The sequence below is a fragment of the Bubalus kerabau genome, chromosome 9, assembly GCF_029407905.1.
Source record: "Bubalus kerabau isolate K-KA32 ecotype Philippines breed swamp buffalo chromosome 9, PCC_UOA_SB_1v2, whole genome shotgun sequence".
In the NCBI taxonomy this organism is placed as follows: domain Eukaryota; kingdom Metazoa; phylum Chordata; class Mammalia; order Artiodactyla; family Bovidae; genus Bubalus; species Bubalus kerabau.
In genome coordinates, this window is record NC_073632.1 from 92,689,000 (window position 1) to 92,714,375 (window position 25,376).

General features: G+C 35.0%; 1 protein-coding gene across 5 annotated transcripts in view; it reads left to right on the forward strand.

Moving 5' to 3' along the window:
- STXBP5 (syntaxin binding protein 5) overlaps positions 1 to 25,376 on the forward strand; it is a 157,331-nt gene that overhangs the window by 109,298 nt on the left and 22,657 nt on the right. Inside the window, exons 19-22 of one of the 5 annotated variants that reach the window (XM_055535890.1) lie at positions 4,741 to 4,806; positions 13,698 to 13,757; positions 13,855 to 13,902; positions 24,631 to 24,681. In XM_055535890.1, the coding sequence (XP_055391865.1) occupies positions 4,741 to 4,806; positions 13,698 to 13,757; positions 13,855 to 13,902; positions 24,631 to 24,681 (225 nt within the window). The remainder of the gene's footprint in view (positions 1 to 4,740; positions 4,807 to 13,697; positions 13,758 to 13,854; positions 13,903 to 24,630; positions 24,682 to 25,376) is intronic. The other 4 variants (XM_055535892.1, XM_055535893.1, XM_055535894.1 and 1 more) reach the window with 4 other exon arrangements.

The following is a 25,376-nucleotide window of genomic DNA, read 5'->3' on the forward strand; positions in this document are numbered from 1 at the left end:
TATTCATTCCACGTCAGTAAAGTCATGACAGTGTATTTTGTCTGTAAAACTATTTTTTTCTCATTTATTTTTAAAAGAGCCTATTAAAGCATTCTATATCTAAAATAATATACTCATTACTTAAATTCATCTCATAATATAGAAATGAAAAACAGCTACTGAAATATTTGTGTTCCAATCCAGTTTCTTTATAAAGCAAAGAAATTAATATATAGTGTCAGAAAGTTAAACATTGTCTTGATAGAGAAGAAGTGGTAAAAGTTTTATTACTCACGAAATTAATTTCTTTTCTTGTTAGTACCTCATCATAGCATACATAAAATTACTAGAAATTAAATACCTAAATTCATCCAAGGTTAGAGACCAATTCTGCCATGTGATTTTAATTTTTTTTCTTGCATTCCATTGCATCCTATTTTATTCTTTAATAAGCATTATCATATTATTCATATTATTATTTGCTTCAGTTTGTATTGAAGAGTTACACATTTAGGTATAAATGTGTAAGCAGGAGAACTACTTAAGTTTTTATCAGTTTAAGATGTTATTGTTGTTATGCTCACTTGAACAATATTAAGGAGAAATAAAAAGTTAAAAATTAAGAGAAAATTATTTTAAAACATACTTTAACATTTTAAAAATATTTGTGTCTTGCTTCTGATATATATTATTTGTATTTTAAATTAAATCAAATATAGAATAATTGTTACTAAAATTCTTTGATTGCATTGATGCAAAAAAGAATTTTTTGCTCAAGTGTATATTTTAGCATATAGTCTTGAAGTGAAGCCCAAATACCATGAAATTGTTCTTCCGTCTTTCATAATAGATCAGTATGAATGGAGAAACTTTTTTTTGCTACTACTTGGTGCTAGTAGGTTTTCATAAAGAATATGATGGCACTCATGAAAGTATTTTGTGAGATAAAACATTGTCATTGAAGTGTTTTGTAGCTGTCTTAAAATACAGTTGAACTATTGACTAAAATATCTACAGTATTTTCATAATAAAAATTATGAAACTCACAGGGTACAAGTAGGGGTGGTGAAGTATTCTAGCTACATATATGTATCTGCTGATTATCGTAATTCTGCTGGGTTGTTGACCAGAAAGTTCAATTGGGTTTTTCTATACCATCTTACCAGGTAGTGCAGTGGTAAAGAATCCGCCTGCCAGTGCAGGAGGCAAAAAGACATGGGTTCCATTCCTGGGTCGGGAAGATCCCTTGGGGTAGGAAATGGCAACCTACTCCAATGTCTTTGCCTGGAAAATTACATGGACACAGAAGCCTGGCGGGGTACAGTCCATTCATGTCTCAAAGAGTCAGACACCCCCCGACACACACACATACCATCTTATGGAAAAGCCCAAACAAACTTTTCAGCCAGAACAGTATTAAAACAGACCAAATTCTCTACCCTCATGTAGCTCACATTATACTGGAAAAGACAGAGTTTGAAAAGATAAGTGGTATATATAATAAGTTGCATAGTAGTGCCAAAGGAAAAAATAACTAAATGAGGGGGATTTGAAATAGTGGCAAGGGTGTTACATTCTAAATAGAGCATCTTGAGCAAAGATTTAAAGGAGACAGCTGTTCTCCTTGAGGATGTCTGTAGAGAGAACATTTCAGGTAGAGAATAGCAAGTATAGTGGCTCAGAAGCAGTGTAACTAGTGAGTTGAAGGTTACAGTGAAGGGTCAGTGTGGATGAAAGAGTCAGGGAGATGGTGAAGTAGGTAGGAGAGGAAATAAAGTCAGAGAGGTAATGGGATACCCATAGTCACATAATAAATACCACAGTCATGTACCATAGGATCATATACATCAACCAGTCTTCTTGAACTTGACTTTAGCTTTTACCCTGAGTCAGATGGAAAGCAAGCAAGGGATTTTTAGCTTATTCCAGAATTTAATAACTAAATTATTCCTATCACATTTGAATTTAGCTTCCTAAATGATTCCTCCTAGGCGATTTTAAGAAGGAAAATTAACATCTCTCACTACATTTTTATAGAGTTTAGTTGTCGTTCAGTCGCTAAGTTGTGTCCAACTCTTTGTGACCCCATGGACTGTAGCACACGAGGCTCTTCTGTCCTCCACTGTCTCCCAGAGTTTGCTCAAACAGTTGACAAAATACCAAAGACTTAAAATTTCAAAATTGATTATTTTTATTCAGTACTCATTTTTATTCAGGCTCATTGTAATACTGGAATATATTATCACTATTGATTTACTTAGTTGAGGAATATGAGATCACATGGTATTTGTCTTTCTCTGCCTGACTTACTTCACTTGGCATAATGTCCTCAAGGTCCATCCACGTTGTCACAAATGGCAAAATTTCATCATTTTTATGGCTGAATAATATTCCATTGTATATTTATAACTCTTTTTCATCTATGGATCTACCAATGGACACGAGTTATTTCCATATATCTCTACTGTTTAAAGACCTGTTATCTTAAGGCTTTATCAAGAAAAAGTTTATTTATATATATAGATATTATGTCAGAGATTAATACATGCATACCTATAATTAATCTATCATCTTAGAATTATAAAGAACTAGTTTTGCTTTTTTCTAGAATCATTAGATTGATGAAAGTTAAAAAGAAAAAAAAAAACTGTCATTCAAAAGCTCCCTATTCAATGAAGACAGTAATACACAGTTCAAAATAGAAGACACTCCTTATAAACTCAATTCAGTACTCGTGTGTGCTAAGTTGCTTCAGTCATGTCTGATTCTTTGTGACCCTATGGACTGTAGCCCACCAGGCTCCTCTGTCTGTGGAATTCTCCAGGCAAGAATACTGGAGTGGGTTCCCATCCCCTCCTCCAGGGGAGCTTCCTGAGCTAGGGATCGAACCTATGTCCCTTATGTCTCCTGCGTTGTCAGGCGGGTTCCTTACCACTAGCGCCACCTGGGAAGCCCAATTCAGTACTTAGTGAAAGTGAAAGTGAAGTCGCTCAGTTGTGTCCGACCCCCTTAGTGACCCCATGGATTGCAACCTACCAGGCTCCTCCGTCCATGGGATTTTCCAGGCAGGAGTACTGGAGTGGGGTGCCATTGCCTTCTCCGAATTCAGTACTTAGCATTCTCTAAATGTTACTGTAAGAGCTCTCTTAGGGACTGTAAAGATTGTGACGTTATGTCTTTTACCGGAGGAATAGAAAGGCAGATACTGGTCATAACGTGCACATATGTTGATTTCATGCCTGATAACTTCTGAGGCCTAGACATGCAGCTTTTGTCCAGCTATCCCAAGCTCCCTGGCTATGAGTGTCCTAGATGGCATCTTCCAATATAAGGCTGTTTCATCTACACTGGAAATCTGTTGACTGGTATAGCCACCTTCATTAGTTATCTTACTAGACTTCCTGGATAACTTGCTGCTTCACTTTGTACTTTTATATTGTGGAGGTGGCTTCTGTTCTTAATCCTTATGAACCAGCCTCTTCCAGCTTCAGAGTTTTCTGCAGCTTCCATGCCTCTCTCAGTCTTCATAAAATTAAAGAGAGTTAGGGCCTTGCTCTGGATTGGGTTTTGGATTAAAGGGATGTTGTGACTGATGGAATCTTCTATCCAGACTACTGAAGCTTTCTGCCTAAAGACTAAGGCCATTTCACTTGATCATTCATGTGTTCATTGGAGTAGCACTTTTCCTTTGCTGTCACAACGTGGATAACTGTTTGGCTTAAGAGGCCTAGATTCTAGCCTTTCTGAGTTTTTGACATGCCTTCCTCACCAAGCTTAATTATTTCTGGTTTTGGATTTAAAGAGAACGGAGAGTGACTGACTGACTCTTCCTTTCACCTGAAACTTAGAGGCCATTGTAGGGTTATTAACTGATGTACTTTTAATTTTGTGTCTCAAGGAATAGGGAAGCCTGAGGAGAGAGAGAGAAAGAGAAAGATGGGAAGGGCAGGTCAATGGAGCAGTCAGAACACAGATGTTTCTTAGCTAAGTTTGCTATCTTATGTGAGTGTGGTGTGTGGTGCCCCAAAACAATTAAAAATAGTAACATTAAAGATTGTGATCATTTTAAATGTAATATTTCAAACTCTTTTGTTATTATTATGAGAATTAACCAAGATATGACATAGAAACATGAAGTGACAAATACTGTTGAAAAAAAGGTCTCTGTAGGCCATCTCCATGCAGGGGACCCACAACATTGAATTTGTTTTTCAAAAAAAGCAATTTCAGCAAAATGCAATAAAACAAGGTATGATTGTATTTTAAATGTTGCAAATTTGATGGTACAAAATATTTTATTAATTATTTGTCAGTAATATTTAAGGGAGTATATTTGAAATATACTTAGCAGAAACAACTTTGAGATATGAGTTGAGAGTCCCTATAATGTAAAAAAAAAATCACCAAAAAAGTAACCAAATAAATTTTTTCCCTCAAGAGAAATTTAATAAGCAGTATATCATATGCCCTCAAATCACTGACTTTGAACAAAATCCTGTGTTATGTCTAATGTCCTTGGAGAACAGCAGATTGAAAATTGTTACTTATTTAACTGATGACTTCTGTATTAGTTTTAATATCAGAATGCTCCTATATTCCTGTCTCAAAGCTATTGAACATAATATCAATGCCAGCGTAGTCTGATAACCTGCTGAGTTTTTAAAAATGGACTGTCATTAGATATGTACTGTAAATAGCAGGTACAACTGCAATTACATAATCTTGTATATGGTATGACTTGGTCTGGCTTTTGTTTTTCAGCAGGTCTGTGCGATATTAGTGAAGGGGCAGTAGTCCCAGAAGATCGCTGCAAATCTCCAACTTCTGGTAACTTGCTTTTTATTTTATTAATAGTTGTAGTGCTACAAAAAAATATATGTGCAAAATTTTTATAGATAAACATTTAAAATACACCTACATGGAGCTTTTGTGTTACCTATTTATTCTTAAAATTATAACTATATTCTTTGCATTCTAATTAAGTTAAAAGAAATGCATTAGATAAAAATCTACAGGTATTACCTGTTGAGAGTAATGCAGGTGTTTACTTAGCTTTCTAATATTTACACTTTTGGGGGGGAAATAGATCTTATTTCTCACCATTGGATCAGAGGTTTAGTTATCTGCAGTCTTATCTTTGCTCTTGGTAGTCCTGGAGTCAGCTGGTAAAATAGTGCTCTAATCCTTGAATAATGTCTATTTAAATGTTATGAGAGATTTTGTTATGAGAGATTTTTAACACTTATTGTCTAATGGTGACTGTGGACAGTTAGAATAATTGTAGACTAGTTATATTTGGTTTTGATTTGATCAAAGTAATATATAATTTCATAGCTATATTAAAGCATTTGTCCTTTGTTATCCATATATTGGCCTTATGTAACCTATGTATATGTTACTGTTTCAGAGGAACATTACTTTTAATTCTCCTTAATTAAAACTAAGAGGATCCTGAATTTATTGTTTTTTTTTTTTAGTTGATTGAAAATTTGCTAAAATTTAATAAGTTTAACTTCATAATTTTAACAGACGTGTTTTAAGGCTGGGACTTTTCATCAGCTTTCTCCTGGAAAGACTGTTCTTAGCTTAAAGTAACACTGTTCATGGACAGATTTTGGTCCTCCATAGGTAGTTCTGCGATATCATAAATAATTAAAAAATAGGAAAAACTAAAGTGCATTTTACTTCCTTATATTTCAGTTGACCATTTTATTAGCTATAGGACTATAAAAGCTTTTTTGAGGTTTTCTTTTTAAAATTGCATTTTCCTGCTATTGCTCAAGCTAATCATTTCTTCTCTTAAAATATATACACCTTCTGGTTTTATTATTTAAGTTTCATATTTAAGTTCAGTCATTACACTAATAAAACACATACAACTATAATATATATACTATTATATACTATAATATTAGGGCTGAACATTGGTAGCATAACACTGAACAAATAATGTGGAGCAGTATGTACTTCCTGTCGCACAGGATGAAACTATTTCTGAATATAATTTTGAATTATAATATCTCTTAATTATTGCTATTTTTCCTCCAACTATATACAGTACTATTCTGATCTTCTCACCTTAGCTCAAGGCCATGTAAATGCAGTTATCAGTATGTTAAGTCTGTAAACCAAACTGGAAAACATGGACATGTGATATATTGTCTTTTAATATATTAAATGACCATCAAATGTGTTTTAACAAGATTTATCCAAAGTACATTAATACTCCTTTTAATCCTAAGGCATACTTTCAGTAGATGTGTATAAATAACAATTTGAAATAACCCAACAAGAGGTAATTGTAGATAAATATGATCAGTTCAGTCAGTTCAGTCACTCAGTCGTGTCCGACTCTTTGCGACCCCATGAATCGCAGCACACCAGGCCTCCCTGTCCATCACCAACTCCCGGAGTTCACTCAGACTCATGTCCAACGAGTCAGTGATGCCATCCAGCCATCTCATCCTCTGTCGTCCCCTTCTCCTCCTGCCCCCAATCCCTCCCAGCATCAGGGTCTTTTCCAATGAATCAACTCTTCCCATGAGATGGCCAAAGTACTGGAGTTTCAGCTTTAGCATCATTCCTTCCAAAGAAATCCCGGGGCTGATCTCCTTTAAGATGGACTGGTTGGAACTTCTTGCAGTCCAGGGGACTGTCAAGAGTCTTTTCCAACACCACAGTTCAAAAGCATCAATTCTTCAACGCTCAGCTTTCTCCACAGTCCAACTCTCACATCCATACATGACCACTGGAAAAACCATGGCCTTGACCAGACGGACCTTTGTTGACAAACTAATGTCTCTGCTTTTGAATATGCTATCTAGGTTGGTCATAACTTTCCTTCCAAGGAGTAAGCATCTTTTAATTTCATGGCTGCAGTCACCATCTGCAGTGATTTTGGAGCCCAAAAAAACAAAGTCTGACACTGTTTCCACTGTTTCCCCATCTATTTCCCATGAAGTAATGAGACCAGATGCCATGATCTTAGTTTAGTTTGAGCTTTCTTCAGCATTGCCTTTCTTTGAGATTGGAATGAAAACTGACCTTTTCCAGTCCTGTGGCCACTGCTGAGTTTCCAAATTTGCTGGCATATTGAGTGCAGCACTTTCACAGCATCATCTTTCAGGATTTGAAATAGCTCAACTGGAATTCCATCACCTCCACTAGCTTTGTTCGTAGTGATGCTTTCTAAGGCCCCCTTGACTTCACATTCCAGGATGTCTGGCTCTAGGTGAGTGATCACACCATCGTGATTATCTTGGTCATGAAGATCTTTTTTGTACAGTTCTTCTGTGTATTCTTGCCACTTCTTCTTAATATCTTCTGCCTCTGTTAGGTCCATACCATTTCTGTCCTTTATCGAGCCGATCTTTGCATGAAATGTTCCCTTGGTATCTCTAATTTTCTTGAAGAGATCTCTAGTCCTTCCCGTTCTGTTTTTTTCTTCTATTTCTTTGCATTGATCGCTGAGGAAGGCTTTCTTATCTCTTCTTGCTATTCTTTGGAACTCTGCATTCAGATGCTTATATCTTTCCTTTTCTCCTTTGCTTTTCAACTTCTCTTCTTTTCACAGCTATTTGTAAGGCTCCCTCAGACAGCCATATTGCTTTTTTGCATTTCTTTTCCATGGGGATGGTCTTGATCCTTGTGTCCTGTACAATGTCACAAACCTCCGTCTATAGTTCATCAGGTACTCTTGTCTATCAGATCTAGTCCCTTAAATCTATTTCTCACTTCCACTGTATAATCATAAAGGATTTGATTTAGGTCATACCTGAATGGTCTAGTGGTTTTCCCTACTTTCTTCAATTTAAGTCTGAATTTGGCAATAAGGAGTTCGTGATCTGAGCCACAGTCAGCTCCCAGTCTTGTTTTTGCTGACTGTATAGAGCTTCTCCATCTTTGGCTGCAAAGAATATAATCAATCTGATTTTGGTGTTGACCATCTGGTGATGTCCATGTGTAGAGTATTCTCTTGTGTTGTTAGAAGAGAAATTATATGTAAGTATACTTAAATATAAGTAAATAAATATAAAAAGTGTGTTGTGGTAAAAATCCAGATTCTCTCTTTTGTACCAGAGCAACTCAAACATCATTCAGCATTTTCAAATATTCTGTGCTCTTTGGTTCAGAGGAAAAGATGTTATAGTTGTAACATGCAGACATTTATATGACACCAGGCATTTTTCAGGTGTTTGAAATGCAAAGTAAAAATTGTGACCACAGAAATTATTGATAAATCACAGATTCTCATCTTTAGACACAAACTCTTATTTAGTTTAGTCTTTGATTATGCTCTGAAGAGTTTTTGAAGACTTGTATCCATTCATGCATACCAGGAAAGACCGCTTTTACAAAAGCAAACCAAACTAGTAGGCAATAATTGTACCTAAAGCATGTTTTATATACCAGGAGATAGATGTTAGTCATGCATGAATACTAAGAACTATCATAGAAATCAGAATAAACCTCTGGAAATAGTTACTAGAAAACAATGTTTGTGTTTATGAAAGAAGAAGAAATGCATAAATAGTGAGTTGGAAGTTCAACTGAATCATAAATACTAAGAAGAGTGCCTCTATTATAGAAAATGAAAGGTAGTCATGTGCCCTTTATCACAACTAATGTGTTCATTTGAAATAATACATATAAGTGAGGAGGAACTTTTTGAAAAACGTTTAAACCCCATAACCAAAATTTGTGATCTGAATAATTTAGCCAACGAATATCAAATCTCTATTCAAAAATCATCCTGAGAAAATCCAAATTACAAGTATCGTTTTCCCTTTCTGTTTATTTTTAAATAAACCAACAATAACTCTGAAATAGAAAATTTTTGCCATCCTGAATTAACATAGAAAATTATTTCTGCCATCTCTGTTTGATCTTTATTTCAGAGAACTCAGATTGTTTCACTGAGCACTTTAGTAATGTTGGGATATTTTTAGTACTGTATCCAAAATTTATGTGTATTTGTGTATATGTATGTATGTATTTGTATATATACATTTCAAATTGAAGAAAACACAGGGCCACATATCATGAGATGGTGACCTCAGGAATTTCCATGTACCCTAGAGAAAAACAATTTTTAAGCTATCTGTATTTTCTGTGCTTGTTTAATCATAGTCATTTGTAAAATATATTCAAGTAGGAAATGCTAAAAACATTTTTGGAACTTTTTCATAAGCTATCATGGAAGTTATGACAACTAGTAGTAGGCATTTTCAGTTAGGGGGAAGAAGGTCTTATTTTACTTATGTTTATGGCTTATGTTGCCTATTTTTATGTTGGAGTTACTGAACATTTTTATAATTTTATATTCATGTTTAGATATGCTATCTTGGTATTACTCTGATATAAAATATTTAGAATAAAATAAGTATTAATTTTTGTACATTCATGTGGTTATATAGTGTCAGAGATGAATAGTATTTTATATTATATATAACATCTTCTCATAACTATATTATATATAACATCTTCTCATAACTATATTATAGTTATGAGAATATAACTATAATATATAAATATAACTGAATTATATTTATATGAGAAAGGACGGTACTTATTTGTATTCCTGAAAATGTTGCTGAGCTCAGTGTTTCCTGTGTGATATTTTTGGATATAGCATTTATAAGGCTCTATAAATGCTATTTAGCAAAAATAAGGTAGTTTTATAAGAGCAATTTTTATGAGACTATTTTAGAAGTAATTGGCTCCTGCCAATGCTGACAGGTTTTACTTGTTCTGAGAAGAGACTTCAAGGATATTTTCCACCTGTCCAAAAAAAGAAAGTGATTTTTATGGGGAAAGGTCAAATTTTGACCTTCTTTATTAAGGCTCAGTACTTTCATTGGGAGAAAAAAGAAATCAGCACAGAAAAACCACTTTATTTACTTCCAGTTATATTCTAGACATTCACTTCTAGCAGAAAAGCTTTATTCGTGCAGCAAATGTTTACTTAGAGATTCCTACATGCAGAAAACTCCACTGAGTCCTGAAGGGATGAAACGATCAATCAGATAAGGGTCCCAGCTTCTCACTTCAGTTCAGTGGGAAAGGTCAAGTGTATTGAAACTCAAAATATAAGGTGTTAAGTGATTAACATCATAAGAAAAATAACAGGTAAACTTTTACAGGAATTCAAAGGAGGGGAAGTGATTTATAAGCTGGAGAGATTTTGAACATTTTAATGGCTATCATATGAAATGTGTTATAAAGAATAGATAGTTTGACTCTCATAGTCAACTAGAATACTGCTTAGAATTTCCTTTATAAAAAAAGATTTGTGTTAGAAGTTAAAGAAATACAATGAAAATTTAGAAACATCTTTTTAAAAAAAAAGGACAAATAAAATCTCAATTATAAAAATATTAGATAAGCTTATTGAAAGTCACACTCGAAATAAAATATTTCATACCTCATTAAAGTAAATATTTGAACATACCTAAAATTGTAAGTATTATCTTCAGTATTTTAAAGACATGTATGGTAATAGTACAGTTTATATAAAATTTTAAAGTTTGTATCTAGAAAGCTAACTCTAAAATTAACCTTATCAGGATAGTACTTGTACAGGATTCTATGTGCCACTCAGTTCAGTTCAGTCGCTCAGTCATGTCCGACTCTTTGCGACCCCATGAATTGCAGCACGCCAGGCCTCCCTGTCCATCACCAACTCCCAGAGTTCACCCAGACTCACATCCATCAAGTCAGTGATGCCATCCAGCCATCTCATCCTCTGTCGTCCCCTTCTCCTTCTGCCCCCAATCCCTCCCAGCATCAGAGTCTTTTCCAATGAGTCAACTCTTCCCATGAGGTGGCCAAAGTACTGGAGTTTCAGCTTTAGCATCATTCCTTCCAAAGAAATCTCAGGGCTGATCTCCTTCAGAATGGACTGGTTGGATCTCTTTGCAGTCCAAGGGACTCTCAAGAGTCTTCTCCAACACCACAGTTCAAAACCATCAATTCTTCGGCGCTCAGCCTTCTTCACAGTACAACTCTCACATCCATACATGACCACAGGAAAAACCATAGCCTTGACTAGACGGACCTTTGTTGGCAAAGTAATGTCTCTACTTTTCAGTATGCTATCTAGGTTGGTCATAACTTTGCTTCCAAGGAGTAAGCATCTTTTAATTTCATGGCTGCAATCACCATCTGCAGTGAATTTGGAGCCCCCAAAAATAAAGTCTGACACTGTTTCCACTGTTTCCCCATCTATTTCCCATGAAGTGGTGGGACCGGATGCCATGATCTTCGTTTTCTGAATGTTGAGCTTTGAGCCAACTTTTTCACTCTCCTCTTTCACTTTCATCAAGAGGCTTTTTAGTTCCTCTTCACTTTCTGCCATAAGGGTGGTGTCATCTGCATATCTGAGGTTATTGATATTTTTCCCGGCACTCTTGACTCCAGCTTGTGTTTCTTCCAGTCCAGCGTTTCTAATGATGTACTCTGCATATAAGTTAAATAAGCAGGGTGACAATATACAGCCTTGACGGACTCCTTTTCCTATTTGCAAACAGTCTGTTGTTCCATGTCCAGTTCTAACTGTTGCTTCCTGACCTGCATACAGGTTTCTCAAGAGGCAGATCAGGTGGTCTGGTATTCCCATCTCTTGAAGAATTTTCCACAGTTTATTGTGATCCACACAGTCAAAGGCTTTGGCATAGTCAATAAAGCAGAAATAGATGTTTTTCTGGAACTCTCTTGCTTTTTCCATGACCCAGCAGATGTTGGAAATTTGATCTCTGGTTCCTCTCCCTTTTCTAAAACCAGGTTGAACATCAGGAAGTTCACGGTTCGCATATTGCTGAAGCCTGGCTTGGAGAATTTTGAGCATGACTTTACTAGCGTGTGAGATGAGTGCAATTGTGCGGTAGTTTGAGCATTCTTTGGCATTGCTTTCTTTGGGATTGGAATGAAAACTGACCTTTTCCAGTCCTGTGGCCACTGCTGAGTTTTCCAAATTTGCTGGCATATTGAGTGCAGCACTTTCACAGCATCATCTTTCAGGATTTGAAAGAGCTCAACTGGAATTCCATCACCTCCACTAGCTTTGTTCGTAGTGATGCTAAGGCCCCCTTGACTTCACATTCCAGGATGTCGGGCTGTAGGTCAGTGATCACACCATCGTGATTATCTGGGTCGTGAAGATCTTTTTTGTACAGTTCTTCTGTGTATTCTTGCCATTTCTTCTTAATATCTTCTGCCTCTGTTAGGTCCATACCATTTCTGTCCTTTATCGAGCCGATCTTTGCACGAAATGTTCCCTTGGTATCTCTGATTTTCTTGAAGAGATCCCTAGTCTTTCCCATTCTGTTGTTTTCCTCTGTTTCTTTGCATTGATCGCTGAAGAAGGCTTTCTTATCTCTTCTTGCTATTCTTTGGAACTCTGCATTCAAATGCTTATATCTTTCCTTTTCTCCTTTGCTTTTCGCTTCTCTTCTTTTCACCGCTATTTGTAAGGCCTCCCCAAAGAGCCATTTTGCTTTTTTGCATTTCTTTTCCATGGGGATGGTCTTCATCCCTGTCTCCTGTACAATGTCACGAACCTCATTCCATAGTTCATCAGGCACTCTGTCTATCAGATCTAGGCCCTTAAATCTATTTCTCACTTCCACTGTATAATCATAAGGGATTTGATTTAGGTCATACCTGAATGGTCTAGTGGTTTTCCCTACTTTCTTCAATTTCAGTCTGAATTTGGCAATAAGGAGTTCATGATCTGAACTCCACAGTCAGCTCCTGGTCTTGTTGTTGCTGACTGTGTAGAGCTTCTCCATCTTTGGCTACAAAGAGTATAATCAATCTGATTTCGGTGTTGAGCATCTGGTGATGTCCATGTATAGAGTCTTCTCTTGTGTTGTTGGAAGAGGGTGTTTGTTATGACCAGTGCATTTTCTTGGCAAAACTGTATTAGTCTTTGCCCTGCTTCATTCCGTATTCCAAGGCCAAATTTGCCTGTTACTCCAGGTGTTTCTTGACTTCCTACTTTTGCATTGCAGTCCCCTATAATGAAAAGGACATCTTTTTTGGGTGTTAGTTCTAAAAGGTCTTGTAGGTCTTCATAGAACCGTTCAACTTCAGCTTCTTCAGTGTTTCTCGTTGGGGCATAGACTTGGATTACTGTGATATTGAATGGTTTGCCTTGGAAACGAACAGAGATCATTCTGTCATTTTTGAGATTGCATCCAAGTACTGCATTTCGGACTCTTTTGTTGACCATGATGGCTACTCCATTTCTTCTGAGGGAGTCCTGCCCGCACTAGTAGATATAATGGTCATCTGAGTTAAACTCACCCATTCTGTGTGCCACTACATAAACCTTATTCAGTTAACTAATATCAAGAATTTTTACATTTTCTTTCACAAACAGTTAGCTTCTTATATTTTATTTATCTATTCTCTAACCTAACAATATATACGAAGACTTTGCCAAATACTTGTATCTTATGGAAAAATTATTATACGTTAGAGTTAATACATATACTAGAGAGTGGTCTGCCATGAAAGATAATGTATTACTGATTGCTATTGCTACTGTAATATTATATGAATTTTTATTAACTATATACACGATATTTTCTTGTGCCAGTAGTGTGGGAACTTATCCTAGGGGTTACCAGATTACTTTGTTTGTACTTTCCCCTGTGACAACTCAGTGTTTGTGACTGACTCTATGCCTGTTCCTTCCATTGTCTTCATTTGTGTAGGTTCTCCATCACCCCACAATTCAGATGATGAACAAAAAATGAATAATTTTATAGAAAAGGGTATAGTATCTTTAAAGTATTTTCTTTTAATTACATTTAATTCATTTAGTTTACTTTGAATAGATTTTGACATTTTATATCAAAATATTATTTTCAGTGAAGATCAAAAGCAGAAAGTTTTCCAAGATGGTAGCCAGTGATATAGGTAGGAAATAGACATTTCTATTTTGTTTCTAATCCTTGCTATATGCAATGCTAATGCAGCATCAGAAAATTATCTAATGCATTGCATTTTGTATATATTAATTTTTTTTTCCTATGCTAAATGATAATCTGTTGGGCTGTGTTTCTTCTAAACTCATTGGGACAGTAATTATTAAAAATCAGTTAAATTGGGGTTGCAGTTCTTCCTCTGACTTAACCGTGTGAATTGCTCTATTAATTTTTATTTTTGCTTATTTTAAAATAAAGCAGGGTTCAATTTATGACAAAAGTAGTACAATTTTTTACTCCAAGGTTTTGAATTTTTTTTATGCATTTTACCTGCCTTTACTCTATCCTTCTCACATTATTAAGACTCCAGATTTCAAGGAAATGGTTCTTTGAAAGATTGACTTTTAGGCTATAATCTGTACTACCCTTGAGTTAAACAGGAATTTTTCTAGGACTCTTGCCCCCCAAGTAAAAATGAGTGGTACTTTGAAATTAATTACTCAGTCCAAGATTTTCAAAATTTCAAGTTGGGGGATAAAAGTCATAGTTAAATTTAGGGATATAATCCAAATAGGATTTTTTAGTCATAAAAGTTTGAATTTTGTCTGAAGATTTTTAAAAGCCAGAGAAACACCATTTTACTAAAAGAGAATACATTTAATCTTTGATTTAAGTCCAAATTTTTTATTTTATTATTATTTATTTCCCCCCAAACTCCCTCCATATATTCATTGAATTGTCTTAAATTAGATGAATTTCTAGGTAGCTGGGATAGATTTACTTTTTTTCAACTCAAAGCTTAATATGTAGTAAAATTAAATTTCAAAAACTCAGAAATAGCACCATATTGTCTGTATGTTGTAAATTGAACCCTGTTTAGTCATATTAACATTGGCTTACTTTTAGCACCTCTGGTCATTTTTTGAATAAGGTGATTTATTCTTGGGCAAAGGGCTCTTCATTTATGGAGAATCAATTGTTCACTTCTTTGTATTTGTGGTACCTTAGTGTGAATCATCTGGTAATATTTCAATCACTTTCGTTAGCTACGAGCACTGTTGCATAATTCTTTTTCAACAAATTTCCTTTTTAGTATATACTATCTTAATAGTACTTTAGAGGTTCTTGTACTTTCATATAATTTGAAAAATTTGAAGGGACTTTGTATGTACAATTTATCAAAGAACTTGCAGAGTTTAATTACTTAAGAATTTTGCCTTGTGTGAAAGTTACTTTGTATATAATTAAAATTTTTGAATAATTTATCTGTTTGATTTTTGATCCTAGGGTTATATTGCTTTGTTAAATATATTGACTTAATTTTCATTTTTTTTCTGTGTAATGAATGTATAACATTGAATATCTATCTGAATGTGATTATTTGAAAGACTTCAATTAATTTCTTAGAATTGAGAATATTATTGGAAGGATAGTTCTTTGGTAGCATAAAAAAAAAAAGCAAGAATGTTATCAAAAAGTTTTTTTGTCATGCTGGTTTCTATAGCTATGTTTTTGGGGAGACATGTTAACTTTCTTCAACTTTTCAAACTTATGTTAGTTTTTCACTTCCAGAGACCACAGTTGCAGCCATGGTTTATATGTCTGTATTTGTTTTCAGTTGGAATCTTTTAGTATTTTCTATTGACATATAATTGACTTAAACTATTAGATTAGTTTTATATATACAATGTTGAATACAAGATTCAACATTTTTATAATTACCCACCATACAGAGTTATTACAGTATTTGTGACTATGTTCCCTTTGCTATACCTTACATCCCTGTGACTTACTTTGTAACTGATATTTTTATATTTCCAACATATATCCCAGGTGATATAGAAGGAAAAACGTACTTCTCCATTTCTTCTTCATTTTCTTATTTAATCCACTCAGTAACCTCAGTTAGCTACTCATTGTTATTTCCCTGTTTTCCCTATGAGAGCACGGTCAAAGGGTATAAAGAGTATCTGTTGGTTACACAGCTAGCACGTGTCAGAGCCACGATTTACACTGAGCTCGTCCAACTCCACTGTTTGTCCTCTTCCACACTGTACTGTATTACCTCTTAATAAAATTTACTGAAGCCTGTAAGGATTCAAAGACAAATCTGTCGTATGACTTATAACTAGATCATCTGGTTATGACTCTGTTCTATCTACATGGTAACCTAGAAAAGTAAAAAGATGGCTCATATCAAACTCTGTCTAAGCTCCAGCTCATGGGTGCCATCATGGTACCCATCACCCAACTATAATATACAGTGCCTGGAAGTCTACCTTTCTCAAAGAGCAGACTCAAGTGAAAGTAACAAGAGTCAACAGTCGAGTTCCCTGACCTGTCCATCTGAAGCCTGGCTTCATGTTTCCTAACTGACAGTTAGCTCAGGTAAATGACACTGACAGTGTGGTCATTGTTCATGCAGAAGAATACAGCCTAAAAAGACATAACTGTAGTTTTGTGAATTAACAGTAAAAATATAGCAGAGTGTACTGTATAATGCAACTCTAGCATCCCTATGCATATAGGGATTTGTTTTGCCTGTTCATACTTTATGATTAATTTTTGTTACTAAAAATCTTAATGGCCAGAATTTTGAAAATCAATAACTTTCCCATAGTTAGCAATTTCAGTAAATCATTTTGAAAATAAGATTGGTTATCAATTTTTTATCCATTATTTATATTTTATAAAATTTCAGAAATATATAAAGCTTTTTGTTATTCTAAGTTTATATAAAAATAGTCCTAAAATATGTATGTTTGTTAAAAGTATTAAATTTTTCATGATGTACTTGTGAATAAAATATGGTCCAGATGTTAGCATTCTTTGGTAGATTTTGATTAAACTTCTCTAAAGATTATTCTCTCTCATTATGAGTACTTTATTCAGAAAGTAGATACCTAGCTGTATTCTGTAGTCTCTTATCCTGCCAATGTCCCATTTTATTACTAATATCCATATAGAAGGAATGAAAGTGTAAGGAGGAAGTAATATTGGAGAATAAAGAATAAAGAGTCAGGAAATAAGGTCACTTAATTAGTGCAGTGCCAAAACAAGCAGGAGTAATAGCTTTATGTAATGAGCACCTCTAAGTTCTACATATTACACTAGGCGTTTGTCATATGGTATTTGTTAATTATAAGAAAGATAATACCTGCAGAGCCCTTTTTAATTTCTCAAATTTCTGAATTAGCTGTTACTTTGGGAATGATTGGTTTTCTTGCTTAGCAAAAACTGAAGTAAGTTTTGAAGTCAATTTAAATGAAAATAATGCCCAGGTGCTGTTTTCATGAGTTCTCCTATACGTGTGTACATGCTCAGTTGCTCAGTCATGTCACTCCTTGCAACCCCATGGACTGTAGCCCCCGGGCTCCTCCTCTATGCATGGGATTCTCCAGGCAAGAACCCTGGAGTGGGTGGCCATTTCCACCTCCAGGGGATCTTCCCAACCCAGGATCGAACCCACGTCTCTTGCATCCCCTGCACTGGCAGATGGATTCTTTACCACTCTGCCACCACATGTGTCCCAGTTACTCCTTTTTTATATGTAAGTGTTCTAACAGACTTAAATCTGTTCTGAATCATATTTTAAATCACTGACTCATTAAATCCTACATTTTAAAGCAACTCAGCCCTTTTAGTTTTCAAGAAAAGAATTTGAGCCTCAAAGAAGTCAAATGCATATCCAAAGTAATAGCACATGTTAATGACTTAGTCAAGGTCAGAATCCCAGTTTCTTGATCCTATACTACAGCATGTCTCTGCTTTCATAATGTGTGGCCTCTTCTTGTGCTCTCTTCCCAATTCATTTATGTTTGCAATTTGAAAAACAATTTCTCAGAGGTTTGTTTGGAATTTTCTATATGAATTTGGAAAGATATGTATGTAATTAAGGTTTGTTTTTTGTTTACAATTTTAATTTGATTTTTTATTTTGTTCTAAGAATTTTAAGTTTTAAAATTATTCTAATTTATTATAAAACAAAGTAGTACTGATATTTCTAGTTTATATCCCCCAATATTCATCCCAAAATGCGGCTGCTACATCTATAGAAGTTCATCTTTATATTTAATCCTCAATATGGCCATTGAAAGAACAGAAGCTTGTCTTGAAAGAGAAGATGAGTCAAGTGTTCAATAAAACCCCTTTTACAGGTAACTTGAATATTTTCTACTTGGAAAAAAGATTATTATGTAATATTAATACTACCCTTACTTGGCCAAGAACTAAATTTCACAGACAGGTACTTTAAAACCACTGTATAAATCAGAGTTCCTCTAAATGAATTTCTTTTTCTTTTTCAGGATCACTGAAGTCTGAGGATTTGGGCATATCATATGTTCAAACTCTAATTCTGTTTCTGACTGTATTTTCTGTCAAATCGCATAATAAAATCTGCTCAGCAAAGTCTGTGTCTTATATACCAGTACTTACTGTATATGCGTCTCTATAGAATCATCTTTTTCTAACATTCAAAGGCTATACAGTGATCTTTCTAGAAATAACTTGCTGTTTGCTTCCTAACATAAAAAAAATTAGTCCAAACTAAAGTTACATTATTGAAATATTTTTTGTCAACTATTGTTTGACCAGAACTATTAATATTAATGTGGCGATCTATTTTATGTCATTACTTATTATATTTATTTTGTAGAGTTGCCATAGGAAAATACCACAAACTGAGTGGCTTAAACAATAGAAATTTACTTTCTCTAGAATGGTTCTGGAGGCTAGAATTCCAAGATCAAGGGAGTGACAAGTTTTTGTTTTTTGTGTGTTTTTGTTTTCTCTGTCCTTGACTGCTTTCTTGCTGTGTTTTCACATAGTCTGTCTTCTAGGCACATGCACCCCTGGTGTGTCTGTGTGTCCGGATTTCTCCCTACATGTGCCAACCAGATTGGATTGGTCTACCCACTTAGTGGCCTCATTTCAACTTAATCACCTCTTTAAAGGTCCTGTCTCCACATAGGTCACATTCTGAAGCCCTAAGTGACGCTTAAGGCTTCGGCATACCAGTTTGGGGGAACAGTTCAGCCTGTGGCACGTAACTATGTTAAGTTTGTTTAATGCTTTCTCTAGGAAATGCTATGAGATGTCTTTTATGATGATATCCTAGATGTTATATTTTATGAATTTGTGAAAAGTACATAGAGATGGGAAAAATATTGAAGACAAAAGCTCTAGGAGTTCAAGAATTAAGAGAGCTTGTAATAGCCAGGTCTTTACCAGGCAGGTATTAGTATCTCTTTAAAATTTCTCCTTCATTTTAGGTAATGGATAAGTATCTTGTATTTCCAAAAGTTGTCTTTATGATTAACAAGCTTATATTTAATTTGTCTTCTTTTTCTCTTTATTTGATTTCACTTGTGAAGAAATTCAGCTTCTTTCTAAAAATTCCAATGACAGCTTTTGTTTATTTATATTTTCTTTCATTATCATGTTTCATGAACATGCACACTAAGAGCTAGACACATATACACGGATGCAGTATTTTGCAAAATGCTCCCAAATTAACAGAATTTATATTCTAGCATGGGAGGTAGAAATTGATATTATTAGTTCCAATAGCTATTAAAATAATGTGTGATAGGAGTTTCTACTTCTTGGTCCCACTTTCCCCCTGGGATCACCTGGCCTAACCTACAAGCTGATTTTTAGTCTTTTTCTTTTTTAAGTTCTGGTTGCTCTTATTTTATATGCATACATTTTAACATTATCCTTGAAAAGAGTCGCATTGGATCTCTGCCGGTGAGAAAAGTTATCTTGCCACTGTATTCTAACTATTGAACCTTTCTCAATAATAAAAATCCATTTGCTTTTTTGGCATCTTCTTCATAGTGTGATAAGAAAAAGTCATTTTACCTTGTATTGTGGGTACATTGTTTAATATAAAAGCCACATTCTAAAAAGCAGAAGTTGCAGTTCTGTTTTCCTTTAAGGAATCGTCCTTAGAAAAATAAGATGTGAAACACAGTGGGTAGAGAAGCTAAAGGAAAATTACAAAGCATCTGTTTAAATTCAGAGAAACAGTAGGAATCTCTGTAACAGAGAAACTTTTCCTTGCAAAGAACTAAAAAGCATCAACCATGACAGAGCTGTCATCTCTAGTATAATGGTTTAGCCAGTCCCCTTTCCTCAAGATCTGCTTTTCTTAAACATCACGCATCTTTCATTGGTATTGAAACCACTATTGCAGACTTGATTATTGTGATCAAGGATAACTTCATTATTCTTTCCAAGCAAATGCAGCTCTTTACTGCTTATTCAGCCAGCCAGCTTGATATTCTCATTCAGATTTATAAAAAGAGCAGAGACTCGGGTTAGCAGCCTGCTGAGATATATCTCTGACTGCAGTTTTCTCCAAATTGAATAAACTTCTTTACTGTCATTTCGTTGTTTCTACTGTGGACAAAGGCATAGAAAGTGAGAGCTATTTTATAGCTTTGAGTGACAAAGGATTTCAAAACAAGAAAGGTATGGGGTTACAGGGGCAAGAGTTGAAGAATACACAAATGAAGAAGAGAAAAACAGATAGTTTGCCTTCCAGGAACTCATTCAGATGATAATGTTTTCAGTTTGAAGACCTCATTGGAAGCTGGATAACTTCAAAGCATGGACAGAAGTTTCTTTTCCAGAGTGATGAAATCAACTGACAAGATAACTGTGTTGGCAAGTGCTTCTGAGACTCCTGAGAAGTAAAAATATAATCTTCAGGAAGTGCTGAATAAACTCTGCAGCTGCTTTCTGCCCCACCTCTCTCTGATTGGAGAGTACTTTCCTGTTGCACTGCAGAGTGATTTGAACCCAAGTGGAATTGTAGCCTCATTAAGCTAAGGAGGAAGAAATGGAAGTTCTGGGCTGCTAAAGTGACTTGAACTTGTGAGGGTGGGCACCGGAGAGAAAGGAACTGGTAAGGGGCATTCCTAGAAGTCTTGTGTATAGGTTCAGTGTAGGTCCCTGCCTTCGGCCTGGGCCACATATGAGCTGGTCAAGACTCCACCACCAGACCTCAGGCGCCTGCTCTGAGGCTGAGAGCTGCCCAGTGACATGAGAAGTCATGTGGTGCTAGGAGTAGATGTAGTGAAACCTTGCTGAGCACCTCAGTCATTCTATTGAAATCCCAGAAAGGCCACTTATTAAGAGTAAGGATCACTTCTTAGCGTGAAAGCCGTACCCTAAAACAAAGTTCTAACTGATATAGACCCACCCTAATAAAGAATAAAACCAAGAGTGATCAGAAGGATCCACCAGGAATTTAACTGCATGACAGACCAAAACTCAATACCTTTTAGGTTGATGATATAATCCATACTCAACTTCAACATATTGTCCACTATTCAGTCAAAACTTATGTCCACATTCAATCAAAAGGTCCTAGGCATGTGAAATAAAGATTCAAAATCACAAGAAATATTGGGTTGGCCAAAAAGTTCAGGTTTCTGTAGGTGCTTATGAGAAAATCCGAACGAATTTTTTGGCCAACCCAATATGACCCATAATCAAGAATTTTAAAAATCATTCAGTAGAAACAGACCACAAGATGGCCTAGATGTTGAAATTAGCAATCAAGAGTTTTAAAGCAGCTGCTGTAATATGTTCAAATACTAAAGTAGGAAAATGGCCATAGTGAGTGAACAGATGGAGAATATCAGCAGATAAAATTAAAACTTTATAAAAAATTGAAATACTACTGTGGAAAAATTCAGTATCTGAAATGATATGATCAGTTCATCAGATGAGTTTAGATGGAGACTACAAAAGAAAGGGCTATGGATCCTGAAGACATGAATGCAAATTATACAAGAAGAAATGCTGAGGAATTAAATCTTGCCCCCCTCCACCACTTCCCCTCTCCCCTTCCTCATAAAAATATCTTACAGGTTACTCAGATTGTTTCTCTTTCTACAATTAGATATATATTGAATTTACTTTTTGAAATGAACTTTAAAAAGGTTGAGCTCATAGTTGTACATGCCATTCTATATGTCCTAAAAATTGTTTTCCATTTTGTTTTTTTAGTTAATTGGGGTAGAATTGGGGTTGAATTACTGTAGAATTAAAGAAATATTTGGCTGTTTACAAATATATTAATGGCTCATCTGTATAACATTTTACAGCTTATGAAAATTGTTTCACTTGTTTAGTATTAATAGTAACTAATGTTTATCATCTCTATACTGTGTCAGATACTGCGCTTAATGTTTTGCTTATGTCTTCTTATACAATCTTCAAAACTATGAAATTGGCATTATTATCCATCTCTGTTTTCCAGGTGAAATTTGAGGTTTAGAGAGGCAAAGTGGTTGGCCTAAGGTCACACACCTAGTAATTCATTGAATTAGATACACGGTAATATCTGGTCTGATTCCAAATCCAGTCCTCACCACCATACTTGACATTTCATGTTTTACAAACAAGATTTTGAAGCTTATTCAAGAATTGTTTGCTGTGGACTTACTGTATCTACATATGGATTTGATGAATTAGTCTTGTTTCCTAATCTTGAAGTTACTTGTAGTCTAGGGACCCTGATGCTCCACAGACCAGGAGCATCAGCATCTCCTGGGAGCCTGTTAGAAGTGCAAGAATCTGATTTAACAAGTTCCCCAGATGATGAATATGCACATTCAATATTTATAAGCACTGGTCCTAAAGATATAGAATAACTTAATCAAATCAGAGTAGTTAGGTCTAAAGAGGCATACACATCTGATTGTGAAAGGATATCTTTAGACTGTACCAGGCTAGTTTTTCTCCTTCAGTTACTATATAGATATTATTTATCAGTCTGTGTACATTGTACTTATGATATGTAATAAAAGCTTCTAACTTCTTTCGAAAGTTAAATGTTGCATTTTAGAAAATGTTTTGAGTTGGGTGAACTTCAGTTTAGTTGCTCAGTCATGTCCGACTCTACAGCCGCGTGGACTGCAGCACACCAGGCCTCCCTGTCCATCACCAACTCCTGGAATTTACTCAAACTCATGTCCATTGAATTGGTGATGCCATCAAACCATTTCATCCTCTGTCATCCCCTTCTCCTCCCGCCATCAATCTTTCCCAGCATCAGGGTCTTTTCAATGAGTCAATTCTTTGCATCAGGTGGCCAAAGTATTGGAGTTTCAGCTTCAGCATCAGTCCTTCCAATGAATATTCAGGGCTGATTTCCTTTAGGATGTACTGGTCGGATCTCCTTGCAGTCCAAGGGACTCTCAAGAGTCTTCTCCAACACCACAGTTCAAAAGCATCAATTCTTCAGCGCTCAGCTTTCTTTATAGTCCAACTCTCACATCCATACATGACCACTGGAAAAACCATAGCTTTGACTAGGTGGACCTTTGTTGGCAAAGTAATGTCTCTACTTTTTAATATGCTATCTAGGTTGGTCATAGCTTTTCTTCCAAGGAGCAAGTGTCTTTTAATTTCATGGCTGCAGTCACCATCTGCAGTGATTTTGGAGCCCAAAAAACTAAAGTCTGTCACTGTTTCCACTGTTTCCCCATATATTTGCCATGCAGTGATGGGACCAGATGCCATTTATGTGAGATCAACCATGATAGATTTCATTTGGCTTTTCAGTTTTCTGTTACTTTTTATGCTTTAAGTCTGTCAAAATGGGATAAGACTGATTGGTATATTTGACACTTTGTTATGGTTTTTTGAAAGGATGCTAATTAGATTAATGAATCTTAGAAATAAAAACCTGATTTCCCCCTATCCCTTCTCACTTAGCCTAATGCCTCTTCCCTAACAATGAATTTGTCATTTTTTTAGATGTGGAAGTTATGTGCTATGACTGGATTTCTCTTTGTTTACATGGCGCCCTTATGGACTAGCAGGGTCTGTTTTTTAAATATCTCCTAACCATCCAAAATTTAACCCCATATACACATTCATGTATTAACACGCAAATGTGTATTCAAAATTTCACTTAGGAAGCACTGTTCTGTTACGCATGCACTGCCACTAACATGATAGATGTAGTAAAACACCTCCTAACTTTAAAGCACTTCGTAGATTTAGGCAATAACTGAGGATGGAAAGTGAATTCCAGTAAGGTTTTTACATAGACTTTTTAAATATTGTAATCCAAAATAGAAATATCTGTAGTTTACACTTTTGTAAATACACTAGACTGAGCATGGGTTTTTTTTGTTTGTTTGTTTTTGTTTTGTACTAAAATGTAAACAGAGATGTTAACATATATGAAGAAATGGATGAGCCAGATATTTTTGTGATGTAATCAAATACTTCAGCTTGACGTAGGTTCATCCTATATTCAAGATACTAACTTTAAAAAGAATGATCCCAATAGCTGTGAAGATGAGGAGCTGGAAAGTTTGTATTATATCACATACCCAGACTAAGTCTTATGCCTCTGTTGTCCTTATCTGCAACATCTTCTTTCTGAGAAATGACTGCTTCTCTTAAAGAAGCCTAACCCTTTCCTATGAGCCTAAGAAATAATTAACAGAATTTAAAAGGCTTCCTTGAAGTGAGAGCTTCAAGCACTCAAAGATATTATATCAAGTAAGTACAAACTTTTTAAAAAGCTGAAAATAAGATTTACTTTCCAACCATAACATTATTAATCGTATTTTAATTAGTCTCTAGATTTAGTAATAAAAACATTCACTCCTATCTTGAAGAACAATTGATAGAAATAAGAATGAATCAGATATTCTTCAGGACTTTAAAAGTGCATTTTATTTTTCAGCAAAAATGTCAAGGAAGTTAAGCTTGCCTACTGATCTAAAGCCTGACTTAGGTAAGTAAAATAAATGAAAATATGCAGTAGTTAAAATCTCTTTAATGGGAAGACAAAAAATCAGGAAATTTAAAATGACCACAGAATAGCTTTTCACTGAAAATTAAGTTTAAAATGACTGTTTAAGGAATAATAGCCTTTGGATGCCATCTGTATATTATAAGATAATTATAATATAAATTTAAGCAAACCAAAATAATCTATTTACTCAATCCTCTCATACTTTATATCTAAACAAAATTCAGTGTAAGATTAAAATTTATGTGATTTTTAGATTAATTTCTATTAGCCATCTGAAAACTCATCTTGAGCACTCTGATTTATTAACTTATTTTTATGAGAATAATATTTTCAAAATATATGACTGGTTTTCTGTATTACAGTGAATCTCATGTCAAGAATCAATATTACTTTTTGATGATAATAAGTTGGGAAATGCTTGTTTCTCTGTAGTACTTTATATACAACCTATCCATTAGGAAAGCAGAGTGAATATATCTAGCATATTCCTTTTGCTTTATATCCAGCTCCAAAACAGCTTCCTGATATTCCAGAATAGGGAAAATTGATGTTTCAATAAAGATTTAAAGAAGATTTCGCATAGTACATATAAAGCAGATTTCTTTTAGAAATTTCTACTGCTTTTATGTGAGTAACTGCATATGGATGATTTCACCTATGTTTGTCTTAGAAAC